Raw genomic sequence first — 27,763 nt, 5'->3', positions numbered from 1 at the left:
AGTATTTTGCTTTTTCACTACAGTGTATTGATGCATCTTCAAAGCTTCTGCAATTCTTATCACTAATCTTGTCAGATGCAGCAGAGGTGTTATATGGTATCTCTCTCCCTTTTTGTTTTTAAATATTCTCAGACTGAGCACACTAACTCACATTTATGAACAAACAAAACATGAGCACATCACTGAATTTCTGGTTTAGCAACTGTATTTTTCTGTCGTGATTAACTTCACATACTGTAAAATTAATCCACTGGCAAAATAAACAAAGCAAATAATGATAACAATTCATAACAGTTACACTTCAAGCTGCAACTGCCATCCAAAAGTGTCTTAATGGGGATCTGAAGAGGAGGGTCACAGCCACTTGATGACAGGGAATAGAAGACAGGATCAACTGTACTCTCTGAATAGCTTTTGCTACAATAGCTGCCCTGGAACCCACTTACCATCAGTCACTTAGTAATTTTGATCAAAGTATAGTTAATCACCCTTTCATGCAGCAGACATGATTTGTATCTAGTTAAAAAAAAGAGGATAGGAGTTTAATGTCCCACGGATGTTGGGGTCATCGGATATGAAGCACAAGCTCAGACAGTGAATGGAACTGCCTACGTATAGTTAAGAAGAATCTCTCCAGCATTCATTTTAATCAATTTCAGGAAACAATTAATGAAACCGCAGAAAATTTAAATCTGTATGGGGAAGTGATCCCCCCTGCTCCACATAAGAGTCCAGTGCTTAACCACAGCACCATCTCTCTCTCAGCGTATCATCTCTGAATGTTGGTTCCGTATGAAACTGTTCTCTACCTGCTGCACTTTACACGACCTTGCAGTCTGTAACGGGAATTCATAATCATCATGTAGAAGACAAAATAAAATACTGCAGGATCAGAAAAAGTGAGAAAGGGTACAGGCTGAATAATGACGAAGGCTGATTGAACTGGATAATTAACTCTTCAAAAAAAGTATAAAACAAGTAAGACTAGAAAGTAAAGTTCTAATAAACAAACTACAATGCAGTTTGCGGCTTTTTAGCTGTTGGCAAAACAGGTGTAATAGGAAAACCAACTTTAGAAAAACATTTATTTTATTTGTGGTCATGAAAGTACACTAAAATGACATCTTTGGATTATGACTACAATTCAACATTAATATTTTCTTTACAAAAGTAACTATGTATTCTTACTGGCAAAAACTTCTTGTAAAAATATAAAATTAAATATGAATCAGCAGTGAAACTTGTACACACACATTTCAAGTTCCATAAAAAGGCTAATTCTTAATAATTTAACAATTGTTCAACCTAGTATTTATTTCCATGTTTATCAGCTGTGGACACATTTTTGTGTGTAGACCAAAAACAAGAACAGAACCAAAAATTAAATAAATATGAACACTGATTATTAATATTCACTTAGTTTAGCACATCTGTTTTACAAATTGGGTGCATAAGTCATGATTTTGTACAAAAAAAACTGACACTTCATTCAGGAACTCTCAGGCTGGTGATAAGTATGTACCAACTTCTATCAACTGCATTCTGCAGGAATTTTTATACTGTATGATAACACTCCATGACCTAATTTGTTATCTCATACAGACTTTGTACACTATGGCACAGTAACTAACCAAATGTGCACATACCAGAGAGCATTACTGTTTCTGTAACTGCAACAGTAACACTTCTGATTCACTACTACAAATGCTACCTTCAGGAGCCTAGTCCTAAATAATCCAAAGAAATAAAAGCAACATCATAGTAAATAAATGCAGTAAAAAAAATGCTCTGATGGTTTCCCAGAAGCTTCACACAAATTGCTATAACATTTAACAACACACAGTTTGAAAGGAACTCCCAGACATACATTTTGACAATATATAACAAACATAGGTTACAACTTGGTATGACAACCATAAAAATTTTCTGTTATGGCTTATGCAGATACTGCCAACAATGTAATTATTATTTACATTCAATTTGTTCATTAATTCAATGCCTACATATAAGGTGTCCACTTCTCAAAGGGTCACAACAATAAATATGAATACATAGCAATTCAAATTCAATTGCAAAACTAAATGCAGCTGTCAAAAAAGATCAATATTTTATAAGAATTCCATCTCTCGCTCAATTCCCACAAACTTCAACTGTTCAGTTGGTCCATACCTGCAAAAATGGTAAAGGGGAAAAGTCATAAGTTGTCTTTAAACTCAGAAAACAGAAATTTCAACAAGGCAGGTGAAATTTAAAATACTGCTACGAGTGCCCCTGTCAAGACAAATCACATTACATTTGATATTATAATGGTTTAAAACTGGAGGACATTCATTCCATGATTAATGTCTAATTTGTAACCTCTGTTTCAATTCTGTTCTTGTTTCCTTTTTTTCTTAATGTATGTTCTGTTATATTATGCAATTATTTTCAAGTAGGTTATTAACAGCAATTATTTTGGATAGATTTCTGAGTCAATGGCCAAATCCAAATCTCTTTATTTGTGAAATATTTACTATTTTGTGAAAAAATGCAATGTGGACATGCAAGAATTACTTAGCTCTTGGAATTATTAAATTAATAGTGCCCCTAAAAGCCTTTTACGCACATCGTGTTTTGCTCAAAAACAGTGCATCGTGCTCACCTTAAGTATGGCATAAAATGATGAATGAATAAATAAATAAAAGGATGAGTGCTCAAAACAGTTAATAACTTTGAACAATTCATATTTCTAACCTGTAATCAAAGAACAGTTCTTCTCCAGGCTGTATGGCACGTTTAGCAAAAATACCAATTCTGTGGTCCCCATTCACCATCATAACTTTTGCGTAACAATTAGGGTTTATAGAATGATTAGCAAAGCGTATTTTATTTCCTTTGCGGGTTGCATCAACCACAAAATCTGAAACAAAATTAGTGTACATATATTACTTTTAAGGAATGTGAAACCAATAATTTAGCATATTAGGTTTGCGCTAAAATGAATTAAAATAAACGCTGAGAGGAAATACAATGAACATCATATTCACAATCTAGTCTTACTTATAACTGTAACTTTCAATCTCTTCATTTAAATTTGCTATTCCTTATGCATTATGGTTCCTGGAGAAGCCAAAATGTCTTTCCATAACCCTTGTTCTGTCCTGATCAAGAAGAAAGTTACTTTCTGTAAATGACATGCAGAAACCATGACATAGTAATTACACACAAACGGCAAAAACCCTTGTCAGCATATTCTTCAGTGATCAACAAATGTAGAAGCAGGTGATGTCAAAAGACACATACTTATTTGCACAACAGAACTGTTTATTTTACTACTCAAAACATCTCTTACAATTTCTTAAAAAATCTGCTTATTCATGAGAATAAAAAATTAGTTTCATGAAATATTTATGCTTTATGCTCAACTAACTAATCAATACACAATTAAGATATTTAAAAAGTATATAACGCAGTAATCAATTCAAGGTTTGCATGACTTACTAATGCAGGAGGCTACTACCTTCACAACTGTAGCTGATCACAATTCAACCTCACCCCTCTTCCCCCCAAAAAGGAATTCACATCTCACATCACTGCCACACATATGATATAAAACATATCTGAAATACAAATTTCTCCCTAGTATGATGACCTGCTTTGCAGTTATGTTGTGGTATCTGAGAAGATTGTACAGGTGTACAAATTATAATGGCTGAGAAATGGAAACAAAAATCAGTCAAATTATTTCAGGCTAATGAAATTGAGAAAATGACATCAACCCAACCAAGTTCAGTGACTCAAAAAATATGAGGGGCTGTAAGGGGCACTTCTATCAATACTCAGTCCACCCTTTACAAATCGCAGGTTCTCTGCAACATTTGAAGCTGAGAATGTGTTTTCCAGCAGGAGGCACTGTCTTCTTGTTTTGTTCAACAATGCACAAGCCCTACTATTCATGCCTTTTAAATGATGTGAAGTTAGTTGACACAGGTGGTTTTTTGTTGAAAAATCGCATGCAGTCAAGTTGCATAAAAAAATATGAACAGTTTGCAGAAGTTGACAAAATACAAGTCTGGAAATTTTCTGAGAAATGGTGGCACAACAGTGAATGATAACTGGTTAATTCACAAAGCGTGTGTGTTATTACACATGAACAAAGTGTAAGAATCAGTATGTCATTCTTCGCCAGTAGCATTTGTTGGTGGGTTATATTATTACTTGACCAATTACTGGGACACCTGTAAATTTTTATAGTGTGATAATTTAATTTGGGAAATCAATACAATAACGGCAAACTCCAGTGTGACTAAATTTAACTACTAATATGAGAATGGTGGGGTCTAACCACTGTTAGGAACTGTGTTACTTACAATCTCAATAAACTAAGTAATTATATGAACTGTTGTCCTTATATATAAAAAGAGCTGCTGTTATTTCAGGCAACACAGATTTCGCATGATGTGAGTTCTCCCTGTTAACCTCTCCTAACCCACATCTCACTGCTGCAAAGAAAACTGTTTCAATTAAGTATCAACAAAATATAGAGTGAGGGAGCTTGCAATGCTACAGAATATTGTAAAAAAATGAAAGTGGGAAACAAGCACTGTTTCTCATTTACAGGCACCAATACAGCATCATAAAGATGAGAACATTTCATTTTTCTAAACACCCAAGAACACTTGTCCACTTGGCATTCTTTGCTATTTCTGAGTGTTCTGTGGCTGTTTTGTATGTAGTGGTGCAGCCAACAAGAGAAAATCATCAGCCAGACCTAGCAATACACTTCACTAATCCTCAGTTGCTACCATGTATGACATTCTTTTTCTACATACTTGTAAAAATACCATTAGAAATATCTGAGTTATCAACTACTTTGAGAACCAAGCTCTTTTGAACCTGAACTTCAAATGTATTCCAATATTTTAAAAATATTATTAATGTGGCATGAATGTAAGGCTCAGTATGTTGCAGAGGTGTTACAGTAAACTCTGGTTTCTGAAGGGATCCAATAAACTTACATCTACAGTAGGCAACTGATACAAATACCTGTGAGGGATGATACTGGAAAACAATCCTCCTTACTCTCACTCCCTCTGCCCTGCAGTTACCCATGACCTTTGCTATAACACACAAAACATATTACCTTACCAGCACACCTCCTCATTGTCAGCCCTGTTGTGTTTCAATGTATGCTGTTTGTGGTTAACCATTTTCTTTTTTATTTTTATTTTTTTTTTTTATGCGCAACATGACTGACAAAGGGAAAAATCCTAGTGAAAAGTGCATGATGCTTACATGTCATTGTATGACAGAAACAAATGGGTTTTAACTGAATAAAATGGAATATATTATCAGGATGAAAAATTACATTTCCATTATTGCATATGAAGTGCCAATATTAATGAAACTATTTCTAAAGCAACTGCTGAAATCCTGTAAGCAAAAATGGAGAATTTGACTAATATTATTGTGGAAGTATCAGTGCACTATGAGGTGAGACCATCTGAGATATTTATGGCACTTGAACCTCATCTACTGAGTCACACATACAATTTAAATGGGGTGAAATTTATGTATTTTTTAACAGTGCAAATTATTCTGCTCTAGAGTACATCACAATGAACCCCTACTCATTGCTGCGTGCATTCTTCTCAGCAGCGGACAGTACGCACATCTTGAAGCAAGACATGACAAAACCAGTAAAACTATGATATTTAATGAGGTTGTTATAAGTTACACATTTTTCACTAGATTATCTATGGACAAACCAGAGGATAAACAATATGTTATATAAGATACAAAAAATACATCATTTGTGAACAGCAACGTGAGGCGTAAAATTTTAGATGTCCATCTACTACAAAACTAGTTATCTCTGAAATTTCACGAACTGCAGATCTGAGTCACTTTTTGTGTGAGACATTGATAATTACTCAAATTCTTTCTTAAGCCATACCATACAAAGTGATCTTGCAGAAGCACTTTCTTCATATCTTAAAGCTGCCATTTCTTGTCACACTAAGACAAAGGCACTAAAAGAAAAACAACATTTAAAAAAATGTCACTTTCCATAAGAGGTGAAACCTTCCGTTGGCAAGAGAGAACTACAAATTACTCACAGAATTATGAAAAGTAATACAGGACAAAGGAGAGAAAGTGAGACACAATAAGAGAGAATCCTAGCTTTTAATGACTTCCCATTTGTGACTGAATCCATTCCAACATTGTTGTTGTTGTCTTCACTCCTGAGACTGGTTTGATGCAGCTGTCCATGCTAATCTATCCTGTGCAAGCTCCTTCATCTCCCAGTACCTACTGCAATCTACATCCTTCTGAATCTGCTTAGTGTATTCATCTCTTGGTCTCCCTCTACAATTTTTACCCTCCACGCTGCCCTCCAATGCTAAATTTGCGATCCCTTGATGCCTCAGGACATGTCCTACCAGCCGATCCCTTCTTCTAGACAAGTTGTGCCACGAACTTCTCTTCCCCCCAATCCTATTCAATACCTCCTCATTAGTTACGTGATCTACCCACCTAATCTTCAACATTCTTCTGTAGCACCACATTTCGAAAGCTTCTGTTCTCTTCTTGTCCATGTTCCACTTCCATACATGGCTACAAACCATACAAATACTTTCAGAAACGACTTCCTAACACTTAAATCTATACTCCATGTTAACAAATTTCTCTCCTTCTGAAACGTTTTCCTTGCCATTGCCAGTCTACATTTTACATCCTCTCTACTTCGACCATCATCAGTTATTTTGCTCCCCAAATAGCAAAACTCCTTTACTACTTTAAGTGTCTCATTTCTTAATCTAATTCCCTCAGCATCGCCCGACTTAATTTGACTACATTCCATTATCCTCGTTTTGCTTTTGTTGATGTTCATCTTATATCCTCCTTTCAAGACTGTCCATTCCATTCAGCTGCTCTTCCAAGTCCTTTGCAGTCTCTGACAGAATTACGATGTCATCGGCGAACCTCAAAGTTTTCATTTCTTCTCCATGGATTTTAATACCTACACCAAATTTTTCTTTTGTTTCCTTCACTGCTTGCTCAATATACAGAATGAATAACATCGGGGAGAGGCTACAACCCTGTCTCACTCCCTTCCCAACCACTGCTTCCCTTTCATGCCCCTCGACTCTTATAACTGCCATCTGCTTTCTGTACAAATTGTAAATAGCCTTTCGCTCCCTGTATTTTACCCCTGCCACCTTCAGAATTTGAAAGAGAGTATTCCAGTTAACATTGTCAAAAGCTTTCTCTAAGTCTACAACTGCTAGAATATATAATGGAATATATAATGGAATGTTGTCTACTCCCGGGGAATTGTTACGACTCAGGTCTTTCAGTGCTCTGTCAAACTCTTCACGCAGTATCATATCTCCCATTTCATCTTCATCTACATCCTCTTCCATTTCCATAATATTGTCCTCAAGTACATCGCCCTTGTATAGACCCTCTGTATACTCCTTCCACCTTTCTGCCTTCCCTTCTTTGCTTAGAACTGGGTTTCCATCTGAGCTCTTGATATTCATACAAGTGGCTCTCTTTTCTCCAAAGGTCTCTTTAATTTTCCTGTAGGCTGTATCTATCTTACCCCTAGTGAGATAAGCCTCCACATCCTTACATTTGTCCTCTAGCCATGCCTGCTTAGCCATTTTGCACTTCCTGTCAATTTCATTTTTGAGACGTTTGTATTCCTTCTTGCCTGCTTCATTTACTGCATTTTTATATTTTCTCCTTTCATCAATTAAATTCAATATTTCTTCTGTTACCCAAGGATTTCTACTAGCCCTCGTCTTTTTACCTACTCGATCCTCTGCTGCCTTCACTACTTCAACCCTCAGAGCTACCCATTCGTTTTCTACTGTATTTCTTTTCCCCATTCCTGTCAATTGTTCCCTTATGCTCTCCCTGAAACTCTGTACAACCTCTGGTTTAGTCAGTTTATCCAGGTCCCATCTCCTTAAATTCCCACCTTTTTGCAATTTCTTCAGTTTCAAATCTACAGTTCATAACCAATAGATTGTGGTCAGAGTCCACATCTGCCCCTGGAAATGTCCTACAATTTAAAACCTGGTTCCTAAATCTGTCTTACCATTATATAATCTATCTGATACCTTTTAGTATCTCCAGGATTCTTCCATGTATACAACCTTCTTTTATGATTCTTGAACCAAGTGTTAGCTATGATTAAGTTATGCTCTGTGCAAAATTCTAAAAGACGGCTTCCTCTTTCATTTCTTCCCCCAAATCCATATTCACCTACTATGTTTCCTTCTCTCCTTTTTCCAGCTTAGTATGTTAGAAATTTCCTCTACTTATTTTCAATTGTACTTGTATGTTACTGATGATTTATTTCTTACATAAAAAGAATTAGTAATGAAAAATTATCAAACACTGGAACCAAAGATTATATATAAAATTATAATGAAGATACAATATGAGTGTTGACTATTATATGCTAAATGGTCTGCAAAGAGAAGCTCACCATTATTCAAATTAAAGAGGAAGCTACACATATACTTGTCATAAACTTTTCCTCTCCGATCTGCTTCATCCTGTGATATGATTTCGCCACAATATTCCGAAATAAATTCATTTTTCTGTGCACTGTCTTTAAGAAATATCCCCCATCCAGCAACGTCAGATGGTGCCATAAGCAGGTGTTTATCTGTAAATATACCAGATATTTTGACAATCAGAATGATAGCACGTTAACAAAAATGTAAGCTAAATCTCAGGTACTTAAACTTTAATTTTCTCCAATTATATTTGTTTTAACACCGCTCACTTCATACTGTTTCAATCAATCTGGATAGGTTTTATTACTGTTGATTTACTTGCACAATACATCACTATATAGTAACTGTGGTCATTGTAATGCACTCATTGCTACTTGATTTCAATTATGTAATAGCTAACCAGACAAATTTCCTCATCTTTGTGCACAAGGTTATATGCAAGGTACGATTTGTCATCATAGATTCTAAAAAATGGTTTCTGATAACATGGTCATACAATTACACATCAACAACAGAGGGTTGGTAGCCCAATTTTATCTGATCACTGAGCAGATGAAATCAAGATAACATTACAAGAAAACACAAAATACTATGCTTCAGGAAGCTGTGGAAATACTTCTATACCTGGCACGAATTCCTGGAAGATAAATTTGTCTTGCGGAAAATTTGAACTTTTGGAGCCTCCAGTTTTTCAGACAGCAGTTGACCTACAGAAGCTTCTTTGAACTAATGTTATCTCTGTATTGAAACAAAAACCACACTGTTGAATAGCTTCTCTACAATCTAGTCCGACAGACAAAGCAGCTCATCAGAATTCCTTTTTATCAGTTAACACTTTCACCCATCATCCATGTGATCCCCAAAAATGAAAGTCCCAAAATCAGCTACTTCTTCACTTCATGGTGTACACTTGTAGCCCGTTCAGTTTTTCACTGAAGCCATCTGTTCAGCAGTCATTCAACATCTCTCATTCCTACTTGTTTATCTCATCTCAGTTTCACCAATAAAATCAACAGTGCAAAGGCACTCACCACATGCAATTAAAACAATCACTAACATCTCGAAAATAACTTATCAACCATACATGCATAGCAACTTCTTTTATACCGAGTTGTGAACAGAACGCTCGTATTCGCTATCTCAGGTCAAGTCAGTAGCCATCATGTAAGTAAACTTTCCAAGACATCAGGCCAACTGGTCTGAACAAGATTCACATGTCTGATTCATAAAGTATACTACCGGTTCTCACTATCTCAACAACACAGAGAGACAACAATATTCACCTTATGACTGTATGGTAGATGATGGTTGAGCTACAAGTGGTGAAATTTCTCTGGATACCAGCACAACAAATGAGCATGTAGACTCCCTAATGAGGACGTGACATACAATGAGCAATTCAGCCCATCTGGCAACATCTCTGAACTTAAACGGAGGACATATAATGCATGGAAGTAAAATTGAGAAGAAATAGCATCGCTGCCAGTACAACAATCTGACCGTGTTTCTTTCCGCAAATGGTGCTATATATATTCAATATGCAGTAGATGACTTCTAATGGCAACAATGAAAGATATGCTTCAGTTACAGAAACTCCCTTCATGACTTCCATACGATAGGCATCAGAGACTCCCCAACTAATTAGTGGGACACAACATTGTAAGGCACTTCTATTGTTCTATATCTTTCTACCCCTTCTGTAATCAGCTAAAATTGTTTTTGTTGCCATTACTGCAATATTTTATCAACTATTATGATCTCTGTATGTGCTGACAGAACATTTTTAAATAGATGTAACACATATGTAATAAGGTGGTGACTGCATGTTATACACGACAAACACTAATACAAAATAATCAAAATAAAATGAATATGGGTTAAAATCAGGCATTATTAAAATCAAAGTTTCCTGACAAGCCTATAAAGCTGCCAATTAAGCACAAGAGACTGACTTAACAGTTCAGTCCTCCTGAAGGTATGTGGAAGACCAAAGTTTGAATCATCACAAGTGGGGCAATTTTATGTTAAAATCAAAATTCCACTTCTATACCAACATTTAATATAACAGAAGGGACTGAGAATGCCTAACATCTTCATTCTATCACGTAAACATAAATTTAATAAGTTCTTCAGTTATCTGCACAAATATTATTTACAAGAGGAGAATATAGTGAAGAACAGTGATTAATCATGTTCAAAAAAACTTACGTAATCCACGCTGAACACTGACATTTTTACAAGAAATTTTGGAAATATCAAATTGCTCAGCTCCACATGTAACACACAAATCTGGATCACATTCACGAACAGCTAAGTAACATGGGCATTGTTTTGTGTTACACTGTGCCTTACAACGGCAACCAGGGAAGCGGTTCTGGCCTAGAAACATAAACAAGTAAAAAACTTAGAGAGTATACTGACAGGAATATGTATATTCTTAATGACAATACTGTAGTGACAATATTATAAGACATGAAATAGTTCAAACCATACAACACCAACACGAATTTTCCAAATGACTTAACCCTACAAAATAGAGATGGCATTATCAGATATGAGAAAAGTTAAATGTGTCACCAATGAACAAAAAGAAAGAAACAATAACAAAAATAACAGACAAATGATGTTTGTATGTAATCTAAGAATAAAAGGGACAGTGGGCAAACAGATACAAGATACAATAAACTAAATACGTGCATTTAATACTCAAACACATTAGTTTAACTTCACGGGAATTATCTCGTCTGTTTGGCCAGAAGGTAATATAAATGTATATGGATTTCATAGGGACAGAAAACATGACGTAAGTATTTTATGTGACGTAGTGAATTGGATATCAGTCAAAACTTGACTCAAATATCATGAATACTTCAATAATTTAATAGGAGTATTTATGAATATCAATCAATACAATTAATTATTAATATATACAATCTATAGCTAGTCTTATAAGAAATTTTGTTTTGGTGGTTAAAATGAACTTCACAAATGGAAATTCATCAGATTTGTTAAAAATTCAATGTTACAGAGTAATTCAGAATCCATTCTGAAGCAGACACAATGCTTGTAAATGAAATACTTTGTACAGTGTCAGAATAAGTCTTTAACTGCACTTTAAGTAATAAGAAACAATATAACACTAAATGTGGAAGAGAAGTCAGTGGAAACAAAAAGATACATATAGGGTGAACCAATCTTTGATAACTTGAATATTTAACAACAATGGAAATTCCATGGCCACAGCAAGTGCATTTGGGTGTGTGTGTGTGGTTGTGTACATGAATGTATCTGCTTCTACTAGAGAAAGAGCAAGAGCTCAAAAGCTACTATTCAACAGTTTTCTGTTACCTGTTTCTATGCATCACATTTCAATCAGTTATATGTGAGTGGTTGTCTTAATGTATGAATATTTAATGAATCATTCAAGCTAGTGAAACAGTGTTTCCAGCAAATGTTATGTAAAAGACCAAATAATTTGCTGTACTGTTGACAACTGCATCGTCTTTATGGGCGAGTATATATTTTTTTTTGCTAAATAGAATTACATACTTTTTTTCAACAGCGCTCAAAACCTTTTAGATATAGTTCAGCAATATAATTTTTGTTATGGTCTTTACTGAAGTTTTCTCAAAAACATGTAGGTAAATTTGAAACACAAATGTCAACGGAAAGATCAAATTGCTTTTTCTCTGCCGAAGGACTAAGCAACATTGAGCGAGATTTGCCTCAAAGCTGGAAACAGAGGCACAAACTCCACCCTTGTAAGGAGAGAGTGTATCTTGCTGCCTACCTTGGCGCTTGTATTTGGTATATTATTTAGCTAACTTTGTGAACATATCACTATATACTGAAACAAATCCACCAAAAATATACAAAAAATATACCTATTCCAGAAAGCAGATAACAATTCGTCTGACATCTTCTTGAGAGGCAATCTCCATTCGTTCCAAATTAAAAAATGTAAGTGTAGACCAGACGTGGCTTGAATTCAAAGAAATATTATTGACAGCAACTACGAGATTTATACCAAATAAATTAACAATATACAGAGCTGATCCCCTTGGTACCCAAAATGGGTCAGAACACTGTTGAAGAATCAACGAAAAAAGCATGCCAAATTTAAACAAATGTAAAATCCCCAAGATTGATGATCTTTTACAGAAGCTCAAAATTTAGCAAGGACTTCAATGAGCAATGCTTGTAATAGTTTCCACAACGATACTTTGTCTTGAAACTTTGCAGAAAGTCCAAAGAGATTCTGGTCATATGTAAAGTATGCTAGTGGCAAGGCACAATGAATGCCTTCTCTGCATGACTGTCGATGACAGTGCTCCTAAAGCACAGTTATTAGACACAGCCTTCCCGAAATTCCTTCTCCATAGAAGGTGATGTAAATATTCCAGAATTCAAAGCAAGAACAGCTGCCAACATGAGTAACTTAGAAGTACATAACCTCAGAGTAATGAAGCAACTTAAATGACTTCATAAAAGCAGACTGCAAACCAATTAGTTTACCTTCAGAGTATGCTGATGCGACAGCCCAATAATTAACAATCATATACAATCACTCATTCAATGAAAGATCCATACTCAAAGACTGGAAAGTTGCACAGGTCATAGCATTATTCAAGAATGGCAATAGGAGTAATCCACTAAATTACAGGTCTGTATTGTCAACGTCGAAATGCAGTAGGGTTTTGGAATGATATTGTGTTCAAACATTATGAAGTAACTCAAAAAGAATGGTCTATTGACACACAACTAGCTCTTTACCCACATGAAGTGCTGAGTGATATTGGCAAGATATTTCCAATTGATTCCATATTTCTTGATTTGCAGAAGGCTTCTGACACTTACCTCACAAGCAGCTTGTAATCAAATTGTGTGCTTATGGAATATTGTCTCAGTTATGCGACTGGATTCCTGATCTCCTGTCAGAGAGGTCGCAGTTTGCAGTAATTGATGGAAAGTTGTCAAGTAAAACAGAAGAGATTTCTGGAGTTTCCCAGGGTAGTGTTATAGGCCCTCTGCTGTTCCTTATCTATATAAATGATTTAGGAGACAATCTGAAGAGCTGTCATGGTTGTTTGCAGATGATGCTGTTGTTTATCATCTCATAGTCATCAGAAGATCAAAACGAGCTGCAAAACAATTTAGATAAGATATCTGTTCGGTGAGAAAATTGGCAATTGACCCTAAATAATGAAATGTGTGAAGTCATCCACACATGCTAAAAGGAATCTGTTAAACTTCTGTTACATGATAAATCAATAAAATTCAACTAACCATGGCTGGTTTCAGCACTTTCACTGCACTACATACGCCAGCGCATCTGCCTCCATTGTGGTGTCCAGTGCTAAATGCTTCCCCTCCTGAAAAGGCCTCGCAGGGCCAAAAACAGCCAGGCTTGGATCGCAACCTCTGACACAGAATCAGACAGGCTGCCAGGCAGGAGACCAACCCCCGAGGGAGGCAATATCAAGGCCACCTCGACCGTCGAAGGGAAATGGGGGGAGGGGAGGACAAATGGAAGGGAAAGAGGATGGGTCAAAACTCAAGGGCTCTATTTCGGCAGGTGTATCGTGAGCCTGTCTGGGACTTGAGGCTGCAGGCAAAGGGAGAGTGGGGGAAGGCACGGCAATGTTAGGCATACTGCTTCACGTGAGAGCCCACTCCTGGAACAGCGTCGAGACCAGCCTGCTGCAGAGTTAATCAGAACACTATGGCTGCAATGCCCCAACAGGGCACGGACGAATGATTTGCACGATGGATACAATGGTGCCTAATGAGATCCATAACAAACAACTGATGACATTCCTGGCCCATGAAGACACCTGGCAACCACCCCTGCCATCAGCTGAAGGACCGGGCCCAAACGACATCTCCAGGAGAAAAACGTGTTGGGCCAAGATAGTTTGTGGCATGTGACTTAGGGTGCAACAAATCTAGGAGATCCCGTGGCTGGTACTCGTGCAAATGTTCTGCTGGACTGCACCCCCTGACTGGCATTGCCCAGTATGTAGCCAGAAAACGTGACAATGCATAGTCACGGGGAAAGGCAGACAAAGACTTCTTGATTCGGTTCTTGAATGTCTGTGCCCCAACAGGGCACGGACGAATGATTTGCACGATGGATACAATGGTGCCTAATGAGATCCATAACAAACAACTGATGACATTCCTGGCCCATGAAGACACCTGGCAACCACCCCTGCCATCAGCTGAAGGACCGGGCCCAAACGACATCTCCAGGAGAAAAACGTGTTGGGCCAAGATAGTTTGTGGCATGTGACTTAGGGTGCAACAAATCTAGGAGACCCAGTGGCTGGTACTCGTGCAAATGTTCTGCTGGACTGCACCCCCTGACTGGCATTGCCCAGTATGTAGCCAGAAAACGTGACAATGCATAGTCACGGGGAAAGGCAGACAAAGACTTCTTGATTCGGTTCTTGAATGTCTGTATGAAGCGCCCCATCTCTGATTTAGAAGCTGAGTGAAAGAGGGCAGTAGTCAGATGCTGGATAGCACTGCGAATACAAAATTCTTCAAACTATCTCGACACACACTGCCTACCGCTATCAGACACAAGGGTCCTAAAGGATTCCTCAACGGCAAAAATAGCCGACAATGTGTGAATAGCGGCAGTCTACGATGTGGATGACAGCTCGGCTATTTACAGGAAACTGGACAATGCCTGCCCACCACCAACCACAAGTTGCACAAAACTGGAGCAGTAAAACAAACATGAACGCTTCCAAAAGGTTGCTCCAGGATCGGTCAAGAGAACTGGAATGGTAGTGTATCAGGTTTTGTCCATGGGCCCCACAAGCCCATACTGGATGTTTGATGCCGCAACTGATTGTCGGCCAGTAGACGTGATGTAGAAGCAATGCCTCCATACCAGTCATACCCAGTGTGACAAAGCACATTGCAACTGGAGTATGTGAAGATGCAATTTTGGAGGGACAATCACTTGACAGCAATGCTCCCCCACGGCAAGCATGAGGATCTTATGGAAAATGTTGAGTCAAGCATGTCAAACCAACTGGACAGCTGAAATAAATTTCTGGAAACGTGGGTCTTGTGTTGTAACAGAAAACCTGACAGGGTTTGCAGCAAGGTATAATCAACAAAAAGCCTCCTGCCGATCGAACTCTGGATTGGACCCCACCAGTAGCCGCAACAGTGCATCAGCAGTGGGCAGTGGAATTGTAACAAATGCCATAGCAATAGTTACTAAAAAAAAAAAAAAAAAAAAAAAAAAAAAAAAAAAAAAAAAAAAAAAAAAAAAGAGGGCCCACCTCTGCAATCCTTGGGTAGTCCTGTCCAGCAGCTTGAAATGAGGGGCACATAAGGAAACGAGCGACTTGTGGTCAGTAATGAGAAGGACTCTCACCCCCATAAGGGAAAATGTTAAACTTTTTAACTCTGAAAATAATAGCTAGCACCTTTTCCACTTATGAATAATTACACTGTACAATGGAAAGTATCTCCAATGTGCAAGCGATGGGGTGTTCACTGCCATCCAAGTTCTAATGGAATTGGATGACACCAATGCCAGTTATGAAGATGCCAAACGTGTGTGGACTGGGGAATGAAATATGCATTACACAAAATCTTGCCCAAAAAGACTGGAGCTCCTTCAGGTTCTTGGGTGCTAGTAGGTTGACAATGCTTTTGATGTGGTTGTCCTCGGAGACAAGACCAGCTTTACTAAGCACATAACCCAAAAAACTGCACTTTTCCAGCTTGCTAGGTCATTCTGCAGGAGGCATTGGAAAACTGACTGAAGGTTTTGTAAATGCTTCTCTCGAGTAGACTCCATTACCTACATGTCATCAAGGCAAGTTCCACAACAGGGAATGTCCTGAATCAACTGCTCCAAATACCATGGATAAATTTGGGCACAAACGAGTTTCCAAAAAGCAAGTGATTAAACTGATAAAGCCCAAAAGGGGTGTTGAGGACCAAGGAAGTCCAAGAAACTGTGTCCAACAGCAACTGTAGGCAAGCAACATGCAAGCTGATGCGTGAAAAATCTGGCCCTACGACAACGTCACAAACAAATCCACACGGCACGGAATTGGATATGAATCTCAGCCACACTGCATGTTAAGTGTTAGTTTGAAATCTCTGCAAAGGTACATGATGGTGTCGGGCTTCTGAATTACCATCAAAGGGGTGGCCAAGTGGCTCAACAAAGTAGGAGGACCGATACCCTGATCCTGCAAATGATGCAACTCAGCCTTTACCTTGTTGTGAGTGGTGGAGGAAAGCATGACAATATTTAGGTACTGCAATGGCTTAATTGCCTCAGAATTTTCTTCCTGGTCCAAGGTATTCTCAAGCAGCAGGCTGTATGACCACAGTAAGTGAGTACAGTTCATGACAAGGAACAGATTGAGGCACTAAATGCACTTTGTCAGTGATCTGGAAGGCAAACACAAAAAAAAAGGGTCAAGACAAAAAATATTTTGCACTTACAGTGAAATCACTACCGACAATGTAAGTGCTTTTCCAGATTATTATAACATGCGAGGATGGAGTATAGCACCCTGTCAGCAATGCAGAAATGCCATGTCTGTGGTGCCCAAAATTAAGACTGGGCAAAGAGAAACAAAAAATCAGGAGCGTCACATGTATGACAATATCCTTTGATGCCACTTTACTATCTGCACAGGTTTGACAATCCTGCTACACTACACTGTCAGCACGGGTGCTTCATGGGCCGATGGTGGCTCGATAATAACTAAGGACGAGAACCCCATGACAGGAAACAAAATTCGCTTTGCTAGTCGACCTAGAGGAAGCAGAGACCCTGAAACCACATACAAAAGTACATCAGAATAAACTTAGCACATGGCTGGCACAACCAGCCAACAGCTCAGCACTCGGAAACAACACTGGCATGAAGTGCAATGTGAGGTCTGCAGTGGTTGAACTCAGGGTAGGCACTGGTCCACTTGGCTTACAGTCACCCACAGGTAAACACTTCTGTCAGCAGGTCTGCCATTACTACACATTGCATATGCTCTCCATGGACAGTTATCATATTATTCGGCTGCCCTACCCATGCCAGTTCAGCTGCCTCGATCGTGATGTCCGCTGGTGAGGATATTAAACTTTCATACACTGCTAAACAACAAAACATAAGCTATCAGAGGCAACAGGCATTTTTTCTAAAAGATTGTTCATTAGTATTCCTGTGAATCAATTCGAGCAGCTTCTTTCTGTAACTCATGGATGACAATCTCAGTTCACCAAGGATGGTATATAGTATCAACTAGAATCTTACTGTAAGTCTTGGTTCTAACTTTGTTAACAAGACTGGGTTAAAATTCTATTCTCTGTGTGTTTTGATGACATGGTAGTTCACTGAATGATATTTTTCATTTCAATAAAAAGTGAGGTTTTTGCCAAGCCATGAAGGCCCAACGGATGTCTACCAGCTGCCGTGACATCCTCTGCCTCGCAGCATCATGCAGGTGCAGTATGGGTATGCATGAGGTCAGCATACTTCTCTCACAGCCATGTTGCAGACTATCCAGACTGCAGAGCTGCTACTATTCAGTCAAGTAGTTCCTCAATTGGCATCATGAGGCTGAGTGCAACCTGTACAATTCTCCCACCCTTTTCAGTAAAAGCCAAACTCAAAATAACTCTTACACCTGTGACAAAACACTTTGAACAGATACTGTGCTTGCTAGTTTGGAAACAAAAAAATATGCCTTTCACAAATGCCAGTATACTGAAATGGATAAATTAGAACAGATTAAGGATTCGAGGAAATGGGTAAATACCTCAGTGGCACCTTGTCATTGTTTCCAGCTTGAATTCAAATTACTCTTAATTGACAAATACAGAACAAATTAATGTAAACAAAGTAAACTTACAGTCAGAGCTACATTGGCAAAACTTTTCACAGAAGTTCTGGGCACCAATACAGGGACACAACTGGTCACACGGTTGATTGGGATGATCACAGGGTGTAAAGTTATAAACATGGTTTGAGCTGGAATCTTTCTTCAGCTGAATCTTCCGGCAATGCATTGACCACAATCTATGCTTCTTCTTCTTCTTGCGTGGTGGCGTGAAATCTTTAAGCGATTCTTCTGTAATTATATCAGCTGATTCCTTCTGAGCAAATTCATATACCTATAACAAGACAAGTCAACACTACAACACACAAATTTCTGTTTTAGTAAAATTCTGCCCATAATTTTTCTCAAAGTAAAGCTTTCACAAAAAATTATATTAATAAAGAGTGAGAAACAAGGTTGAGTAAGAGCAATGCTATGAAGTTACTGAAGCTGATAGAAGACAATGGATACTTTATAAATTAGAACTTCCCACAGAGGCAACTGCCACTGCATATTTCTTCACAGTCACCAATATGCTTGAAATCAGTTTCAAATTTACAAGAAACCTTCTCCTCTTTGCCAGTAAACACTATTTCTCTAACAATATTATTATATTCTTATCTTTCCAATTAACGTTAACTTCATGAACACTGGGGAGTATTTTTTTGCACTCTGTTAAAAAATATTTTAACAAATTAAACACCATACTGAGAGGATGCATAAAATGACTTAAATTACCACAGAGCAATATGCCAGCAGAACAAGTTAATATCATGCTGTACATGGTTTCTGTCTTTGTATTATCCACCAAACTCAAAACAGGTAGTCTTAAAATTACATAAAGTACCACCTCTTAGTCCTGGATTATAGTGGAGCGGCACAACAGAGCAGCAAGTTTCCTTTAATTTATGTCTATGGTCACAAACTTTTTGTAACAGATTACCGGTTTCGGTCTTTAATGACCATCATCAGATCTGCAGCAAAAATGGGAAAAACATAAATACACTCGCAAACTGTCTACAGCTTAAGAACAACACACAGACCATAATGAAAAGTAGTACTGACAAAATTTACATTTGTGTGCTTTAAATATGAAGAGGCATACTGTTTCATAAAAACAAAGTCCTAATGTACTGGTGGCACTGTCAATTGTTAAATGCGGATTCAGCACCAGCATCGTAAATACATATAAATAACATCACATGCACAACTCATGTTGTCGGTAGTACTACTGTTTAAAACAAGATGCCGTACAGTAGCCACAAGATGTTGGTGTTGTAAGTTCACCAGATGTTGCTAATGTCGGCATATACTAGTTCTCAATAATTCATTGAAACAGCGAAAAATAAAGGGGGTTACAATAGTTGAAGTCTGTAATAAGCTTATAACGTATAAAAGGCATTACAGTAATAAAAAGCAATAAAAAGAAGAACACGACAAAAGAAAGATTGTTAAAAAGAGGAAGAGTTAAGAAACAGTGGTTGACATGTGCTCTAATGCCAATATTCTAGTTAATGACCTGAATATTAAACACCGTTGATAGTGCACCGGGTAATATTAAACAACCATAAAACAAATCGCTAAAGGAGTCACAAATGAAAGAAAACTTAGTGCTGCACATAATCAGTGCCCTCTGTTAGCGCTAATGTGAGAATTCCACATAGGCGGGAAGTGGTTGGAGGAACGCGACCGGCAGAGGGCCCCTCGTACCCTGCGGCACTCCGTTGCAAGAAAAGAATTATAAAATTCCATAACAGTGGATGATCCACATTATCTGATTAATGCAGTCTATGAAATGAATTGAGAAGGAACAAGAACATACTAGAGTAAGGCGTAAAATGTATGAAAATGAAATAAATATGTGAGGCACTCAATACTAGGTGAAATTATCAACACACTATATACAACAGAGGCGTGCAGTGATTAGAGTAAAACATTGTCAAATAAAGCAAAGTAGGCATTGGGCACAAAGTCATTTTGCCAGTTAAGCAGTTTAGTTGGTTCTTTATTTTTTGCTTTATAAATTTAAAGCTCCTCTAACAAATTAGGAGCATAGCCTTTTTCCACTCTGTGAAGAATACACGTACGATTCTCAATGCTCCCTATGGAATGACCAGTATCAGATAATTTCTGTCCCAAAGCCGTTTTGTGTCATGGCTGTGAGTTTTCTTTAAATCTCAATTTAAAAGAGCGGCCTGTTTGACCGATATAATATTTGTCACAGCTAATGCAGTCAATCCTGTATACTCCAGAGCCATCAAATTTATCATAGTTCCCTTTCAGTTTATATTTTATTCGCAGTTTTAGGGTGTTATTAACCTGAAAGCCACATCTGACATCAGACTTTTAAAACATTTTTCTATTTGCAGGGACATTTTGCCGTTAAATTTCATAGGAATGGTTTTCATTCTATCTTTTCGTCAGTACTACTTTTCATTATGGACTATGTATTGTTCTTAAGCTGTAGATAGTTTGCGAGTGTATTTATGTTTTTCCCATTTTTGCTGCAGATCTGATGATGGTCATTGAAGACCGAAACCGGTAATCTGTTAACAAAAAGTTTGTGACCATAGGCGTAAATTAAAGGAAACTTATTACATATACGGGCCACTGTTTTTTGGCGACAATGTCGCAGCCTGTGAAACAACAGAGCAGGTTGGAGCTGCACGTTAGGCAATTACCGCAGCAGAGCTTTGGGCCCAGGTATAGTGAGGACAGGCAGTGGTGCGGCAGCAGGCAGGCCTGTGACGAACTGCTTATCATTTACTGAATCATCACAGTTATTGTGATATTTCAAAATTAAGCAAGCTACTGCAAAAAACTCAAATAGTTTGGAATGAAAAGCAGAGGTTGCTATACATTTGTGTTTGGTGCGTGTCTGGTGCAAGTTAAGTCATCTGTTGCTGCATACCAAATAAAGTTAATATATTGCACTATTTTTAAACTTGGGATGGACTCTATAGCTCACTCTATTCTCAATATTCATAACATACTTGTGTCTCGTAAACAGTCTACGGTATCATAATGAGATTTTGGCAAATGATAGCATGCAAAGAGGAGAGTCGATTGCCATTCATAACATCCTAGTATCTCATAAACAGTCTGAGATATCGAAACAAGATTTTGGTACACAATAACCTGCAAAGAGGAGCGTAGGTTGCATATTGTTACTATGTGTAACTTCCTTATCTAGTGCGACATAAAAGTAACTACAGATTTTTTTTGCAATGGAATAATGTAATTTTTTAAGGGTCATCAACAACTCATGAAACAAGAATTGTTACAGGTTTGTGGAAACCAGGCGGAGTTTTCGAGACATGGCTCTGACATTCACAACAGGATTCATAACCACTGTAGTAAGACTTGTGCACTCACCTAACAAAGTGTGTATGGCTGTCTCCAGCCATGAGACATGAGTGCCTTCTGAAAATGATTTTCTAAATACTGTAAATGATTTATACATCAGAACTTCCCAAATACAGTCAGTAATCTTGACAGAAATCATATTCATCTAAAATACTCAGAAAATTATGGTAAAATGTTTATAACTCTAAAACATATTCTTTCAATAATTCTACAAGTAGTTGCAGATCCTCACAGGAAATTCATTATAACCCATGTTGGGTGACACGGGATGGAAAGAGAAGACGGTGATTTCATTCTTCTAGTGTATTTCGCTTAATGCAAGAAGGGGAGGTTAATATACTGTCAGACTCTCCACTATTAAAGACGTCAGGTGTGTTGCCTTTTGCGTTCTTTGGAGATGAGGCATATTCATTGTTGAGGCATTTCAGCGGCTCTTACAGTCAATGAGTCGTAAAACCAGGGAAAGAATATTTGGACAAATGCTTTTCCAGACCACGACAAATAACTGAATGTGCTTTAGGAATAATGAGAGCGAAGTGAAGCATATTTTGGATGCCAAGAGAAACTTCAGCAGACTTTGCTGAAGTTATTGTGAAATGTACATGTTCTCCACAACATTGTCATTGACCTAGGATTCCTAAGTTTCAACGAGCAACATGTAGTAGATATTGAGCATTCTATACAAGGCACATACCAGGCAGGATAAAACTTAAACAGAGCTTCAAATAAGACTGTTTCAAAAACACTTTTAATTTTTTTGTATAATAAAACATGATTTTCACATATTTGTTTGCTGTGCTATTTCAACTTTATTATAGCCTATCATTTTAAGGCAAGAAAAGAAATAAAAGATTACAGAAATGTATTCTGTACTTGAAGTTTGTAATTCTGCTGCCACCTACTCAGATAACTTTTCCAAAATGAATAAGTTGTGATGATGCTTGTTTCAGTGGTTCCATAAAGGACAAAGTGTAAACACAACTGCTATCAAGGCTTATGCTGATGCTATTTTCTCAACAGTACAAGAAAGTAAACACAAGTGCCAGAACAGTACTGACTCTGCTACCCACAGCAACATCCAAATGCTGCTGGCATTGCCCGAATGCAGCTGGAAACACTCGAACGCTCTGTTCGCCGCACTCAGAAGCAAACATGTTTGACACACTCAGTGCAGCTCTGTGCTGCTCTGCTTTGCACTGCCCTGCACACAGCGTCACTATAAACGTGCGCACTCAGCAGCACTGGTTTGTTTTGTCGTCGCTGTTCTGCTCACCACGCACTGCTCTGACTGTGCCACTCCACTGTAACCGCAGCCTTAGAATGACATAACATGGTCTAAGACATTTGCTACAGGAATCTTGGCATTCTTTTTTGCAGTTACCATAAATTAGATATTTCTCATTTACTTTCAGCTTAACACAGCAAGCACTACATGTATCTCAGCACCTACTGGCAGATAGATCTCAAGTAGCATTGATCTACAACATACAAAACACATTTGTAAATATCCATCACCTCATTGGAAAAGCATAACTTAAGTTTAAAATGTTAAGCAAAAAATGGGGGAAAAAATTAAACCTTGTACGCCGAAATAAAAACCCTCCAATTGTATCATATAAAGATTCAAGCAGTTTGTGTCACTGTCAATAGCCGCACACTATGTCAGGGAACAATATTAATCACCATCTCATATCTTGGGGCTATTCCACAGGTGCAAAAACTAACCTCATGTTTTGAGTCATATAGATAATACACTATAACCCATTTTTATATTCCCACAAAGTTTTCCTGTCATTTACAACATTTTCATTTATCGCACCCATCAAGTTTCCTAAGCTCACAACCTTAATTTGCACTCATTTTGTGTTAACATATTTAAAATTTTCCCATGATTTGTGCTTAATGAAACAATGTTTGTGGAGAGAAAACGACATAATGTTGTTGGCCTCCAAGTGTTATTTACAAGCATTACACACAAGGTTAAGCAGTTAAGTTTCTTGACACCGGGGTGCCCTACTCAGCAGGTCTGAAACAGTAAAAGACAGAGCAATTCACGCTTTGTCTCCTGTTGCTGCCAAGCTCTACTCAGCATGGTTGCTGATAGGAGTAATTAGGTTCATTTGAATAAGTTATCATGGCTGATTACAACTGATTTCAAACTGTCACTACTGTGCATGTGAAATTTCACAATGGTCATGACCTTTGCGTTACCTGAACGCATATTTCGCTGTTTGGCTACTTGTAGCACTAGTTGATACCTTAGCTCCCTTGACATTGCTCAAATGTTTCTTGCTTGGATAATAATGAAATATTACACCTGTTACAAATTTTTCACGCTTAGCATGGCATGTCTAGAGAATTTTTTCTCACTGCCAAGGGCCAATATTTACGTAAGTAGTTTTTGGGATATTCCAAAAACATAGTGAGTAATGGTTTGCAATTGTGTGGTTTTCTGCATAATGGAGGAGGCACAGTATAGCTTATAACCTTACAAAGGATGACTATGGTGCAAGAGAGGCAGAACACCACCGGAAAAATATGAAACTGGTGCAATGTTTCATTCTTTAAAATGCAAGGATGCTATACATAACTTTTACTGCTTAAAAAGTTATTTCCCACATTTTACAACACTTTTTTGAAGTCCCTTGAAAAGTGTAAACGTAGAGTTCCACTGTAAGTATTGAGTGTACAGTTCAATATCGTTATCTGGAAGTATGTTGCTTAGGTATATCAGAGTCAATTAAATGCTTGTCATTGCATAATATGTGGTCTCATCTGATCCCCTAGTTATCCGTATGTGTAAATATAAAAGTTAATTGAATTAAACTCACTGAAATTACATGTATGAAAAGACTAGGATGAAATCAAAGAATATGTTGTAGGTACTGAAAATTTGTGCCAGACCAAGACTCTAATCCTTTTTTTAACTAATTTACGTGGGACACTGGAGTATCTGACCACACATCAAAATTCTTATTGTTGGTGATATTTCCAAATTCTACAGAGATGGGTTCAGGGCATGTGGTAACAGCAAGACTGAGTGAATGGTTTTGGTGCAGGACTGTGGCTTACCCTGTCAATGGACATGAAATCAGTGAAGAACTTAATTAAGTTGGTATATATAAAAGGTGCGGTAGTGAAACAGGCGATTTGGCAACCATGGAAATAGTATGTTACATTAGGAATCAGAAAATGGGAGTGGTGCCATCTGGACAACTTTAACGTTTGCCACTGATCAGAATTTCGATATTCAGCTGTGAAGGCATTTCACAAAAACAAGTCACATGGCTGCACAGTGTTTTACTTAGTGCTCATTACTGTCTCGCACACTGTGTCCCAGTCCCTTCGGCACATGCTATCAAAGTGGGGTAAAGAACTTTGAGGAAATGGGTGATACAGTGAGAAAGAGGGGTGGAAAAAGCCTGCACTGAAATCTGACAATTCGAATCGCAGTGTACAGCAAATATCGCACAAGGAACTGCTATACCACCCTTACAAAATTAAGATAGTGCAAACTAAACGCAGATGACCTTCCAGAGAGACTATGCTTTTGTGGGAGCTATTGGAATTCATGAACAACAACCCAGGCCTCTGCATCAATCTGATTGTGAGCCAAGAGGCCAATTTTTGTGTGTCAGGCTTTGTTAGCAAGAAAAACTTTAGATACTGGTCACATGAAAATCCTGAAATGCTACATGGAACAACACTCAATGAGGGAGTGGTGGTGTGGTGCAGTATATCATAAGGTCTTTTCTTAAGACGATCATGGCAATGTTGTTGCTCTGAATACAGAATATTATGTTCACATGCCTGCTAATCTTTCTATAACTGCAAACACGTTCTTCCAACATGCAATCATTTTCCAACAACACGCGACCACACATTCCATCAGCGTGCAACAGAACATCTTTCCTGGTCATCTCACCTCTAAGAACAATGACATTTCCTGGCCTCCAAGATCCCCTAAATATTTCAGAGTGTGACTGCTTCCTTTGGGGTCACTTGAAATCTCAGATATTCCGGTGTGACTCACCATACACCATGCAGAAACTGAAGGATCAAATCTAGGAGAAGTCAATCGTATTTCACTGCCAGTCTTGTAAGATCTGACGTCTAACTTCTGTAAAAGAGCTGAAATGTGTGCGAAGAACAGCAGCGGCCACCTACGAGATCTCTTTTTCAAGTGTGGGCATTTTAAATTGAAAGCATTGTAAATTCATGTTGTACTTCTTTTATATCACTCTGAATAATTTTTTATCGCTAGTGGAGGTTTCAAAATCACCTGTCTCACTGCAGCACCTGTTATCAACAGCAGGGCAAGGCATGGTTCTCCAATTTCACTTGCACATGTGCTATTCCCAACATATCTTGGTCGAGAACTTCTGGTAGCAGTGTTTCAAATAACTATAAGCCATATCAATGGCAATGAGAGTTTGATTCGCACCTGGAAGGAGTCCAGATGTTCTAATGGCTAATGCAACTTCTTGTGAAAATCAGGAAATCCAAATCAGAAGCTTTGTCTGGCATAAATTATCATTAATCACACTGCAAAAGTATTGCTTCAGGTGATTACAATACAAATAGTTGTCAGGAAACAACCAAAAAAGTAGAAAATAAAAGGCTTACTTAATACAAAGTGATTCTGCAGACGTGAGTGGTTTACAGTTGTTGGTTATATGCTTTTACATGTTTAATAAGGAGAATGTATAGGGTGATATTAGGTTGATGAGCGTAACATGTAACAATGGCTTTTCGCAATGTTACAGAAAAATATCTTCCAAGAAACTGTACTAGTCACAAAATAGAAACATCACCTGTTGACATGTTTTTGTGAGCATGATCTGTGCAATAGCACAATAATTATTTAGGAAAACTTTGTGCAAAGCACGGAACAGAGACTGGTCTGCGCCTGTCCACTCTGCTGTCTCCTCAGGACCCATGAGACCCAGAAGTGAGAATGAGGTCCTTGTAGAGGTGGGCTGGCTGACTGTGTCAGCTGGAGGTGGCTTCCCATCCTTCGAGCCACGTTTGAATTCTGAAACACATGAAAGTGAAATTAAAACAACAGAATCATTAGAAAAGGTGGCAAAGTTAAGAATCAAATTCAGTACTTCCCTCATGGCTAAATGTCCTGACCAGCATTAAGGAACATAATGTAACAAGGAGCTCACTTAATACAGTCTAGATTAAGGTAAAATACAACATTGACAAAATTAATGAAGTGTATCAGATCTGAAAATATAAGTCACATAATCATAATAATTTTATAAAAAAATAATTTTATAAAAATCAACAACTGAGGCAACTGTGAGATGCTAGCAAAATAAGCTCACTGGACAAAATATTAGTTATTCTCTTAAAAGAGCACAATGGCCAGTTTTGAATACTGCAGCTGGCACAGAAATGGTACCAGTTGGTACTCTGACATACCACCAGTGACAGAAGCCAGGCAGTAGGTGTGTGTGTGTGTGTGTGTGTGTGTGTGTGTGTGTGTGTGTGTGTGTGTGTGTGCACAATTTGGTGGAAATAGGTGTTGAGGTGTTCAGACACACCTATGATTACACCATGAAAGCTGTACTACTCACAGCCAGGCAACACGGCGTACGAACAGTGGTCATAAACAGGTTCTAACAGGGACTGGAGACAAGTGTCACACCTTGTGTATGTTGACTGGTTTCAAATCCGGCAGGTCCACCTCAATCAGTTTCCAAGCAGGCACTGCAAAGGTATCTCCATGCAATGGACATGTGGAATCCTACATTTTGCATAAGGCCAAGCTGTAGCTGACTGGAGGCTCGTAGCATTGTCAGATGAGCTGTGGTTTCAGTTATTTTCAAGTGACACAAAGTGTTGAGTGCACTACGAACTCAAAGAGCTGTTTAATCCACAATGTGTGTAGAGGGTTGTAGTCCACGGCTGGTGTGGTTCTAAGATTTTTTGTGGGTGCTTTTCTTATCATGACTTGGGCCCTTTTATCCAGTTTGCCATGAAGTTAATTTTAGCATTCTCAGTGCACAGGCA

The 27,763-nt window shown here is 38.0% G+C and overlaps 1 protein-coding gene across 2 annotated transcripts in view; it reads right to left on the bottom strand.

The window, feature by feature from the left end:
• Nucleotides 1-1,103: 1,103 nt before the first annotated feature.
• Nucleotides 1,104-27,763, bottom strand: part of LOC124788106 (histone-lysine N-methyltransferase E(z)) — a 92,839-nt gene continuing 66,179 nt past the window's right edge. For both annotated transcript variants that reach the window (XM_047255224.1, XM_047255225.1), the window contains exons 9-14: nucleotides 26,557-26,777; nucleotides 18,410-18,671; nucleotides 10,725-10,895; nucleotides 8,483-8,665; nucleotides 2,734-2,899; nucleotides 1,104-2,169 (exon numbers count right to left, since the gene is read on the bottom strand). In XM_047255224.1, coding sequence (XP_047111180.1) covers nucleotides 2,109-2,169; nucleotides 2,734-2,899; nucleotides 8,483-8,665; nucleotides 10,725-10,895; nucleotides 18,410-18,671; nucleotides 26,557-26,777 — 1,064 coding nt within the window. In that variant the 3' untranslated portion in view covers nucleotides 1,104-2,108. The remainder of the gene's footprint in view (nucleotides 2,170-2,733; nucleotides 2,900-8,482; nucleotides 8,666-10,724; nucleotides 10,896-18,409; nucleotides 18,672-26,556; nucleotides 26,778-27,763) is intronic.

This window comes from Schistocerca piceifrons, chromosome 3, assembly GCF_021461385.2.
Source record: "Schistocerca piceifrons isolate TAMUIC-IGC-003096 chromosome 3, iqSchPice1.1, whole genome shotgun sequence".
Classification (NCBI taxonomy): Eukaryota; Metazoa; Arthropoda; class Insecta; order Orthoptera; family Acrididae; genus Schistocerca; species Schistocerca piceifrons.
Note: the sequence above shows the minus strand (reverse complement) of the source record. Positions and strands in the feature narration are given on the sequence as shown.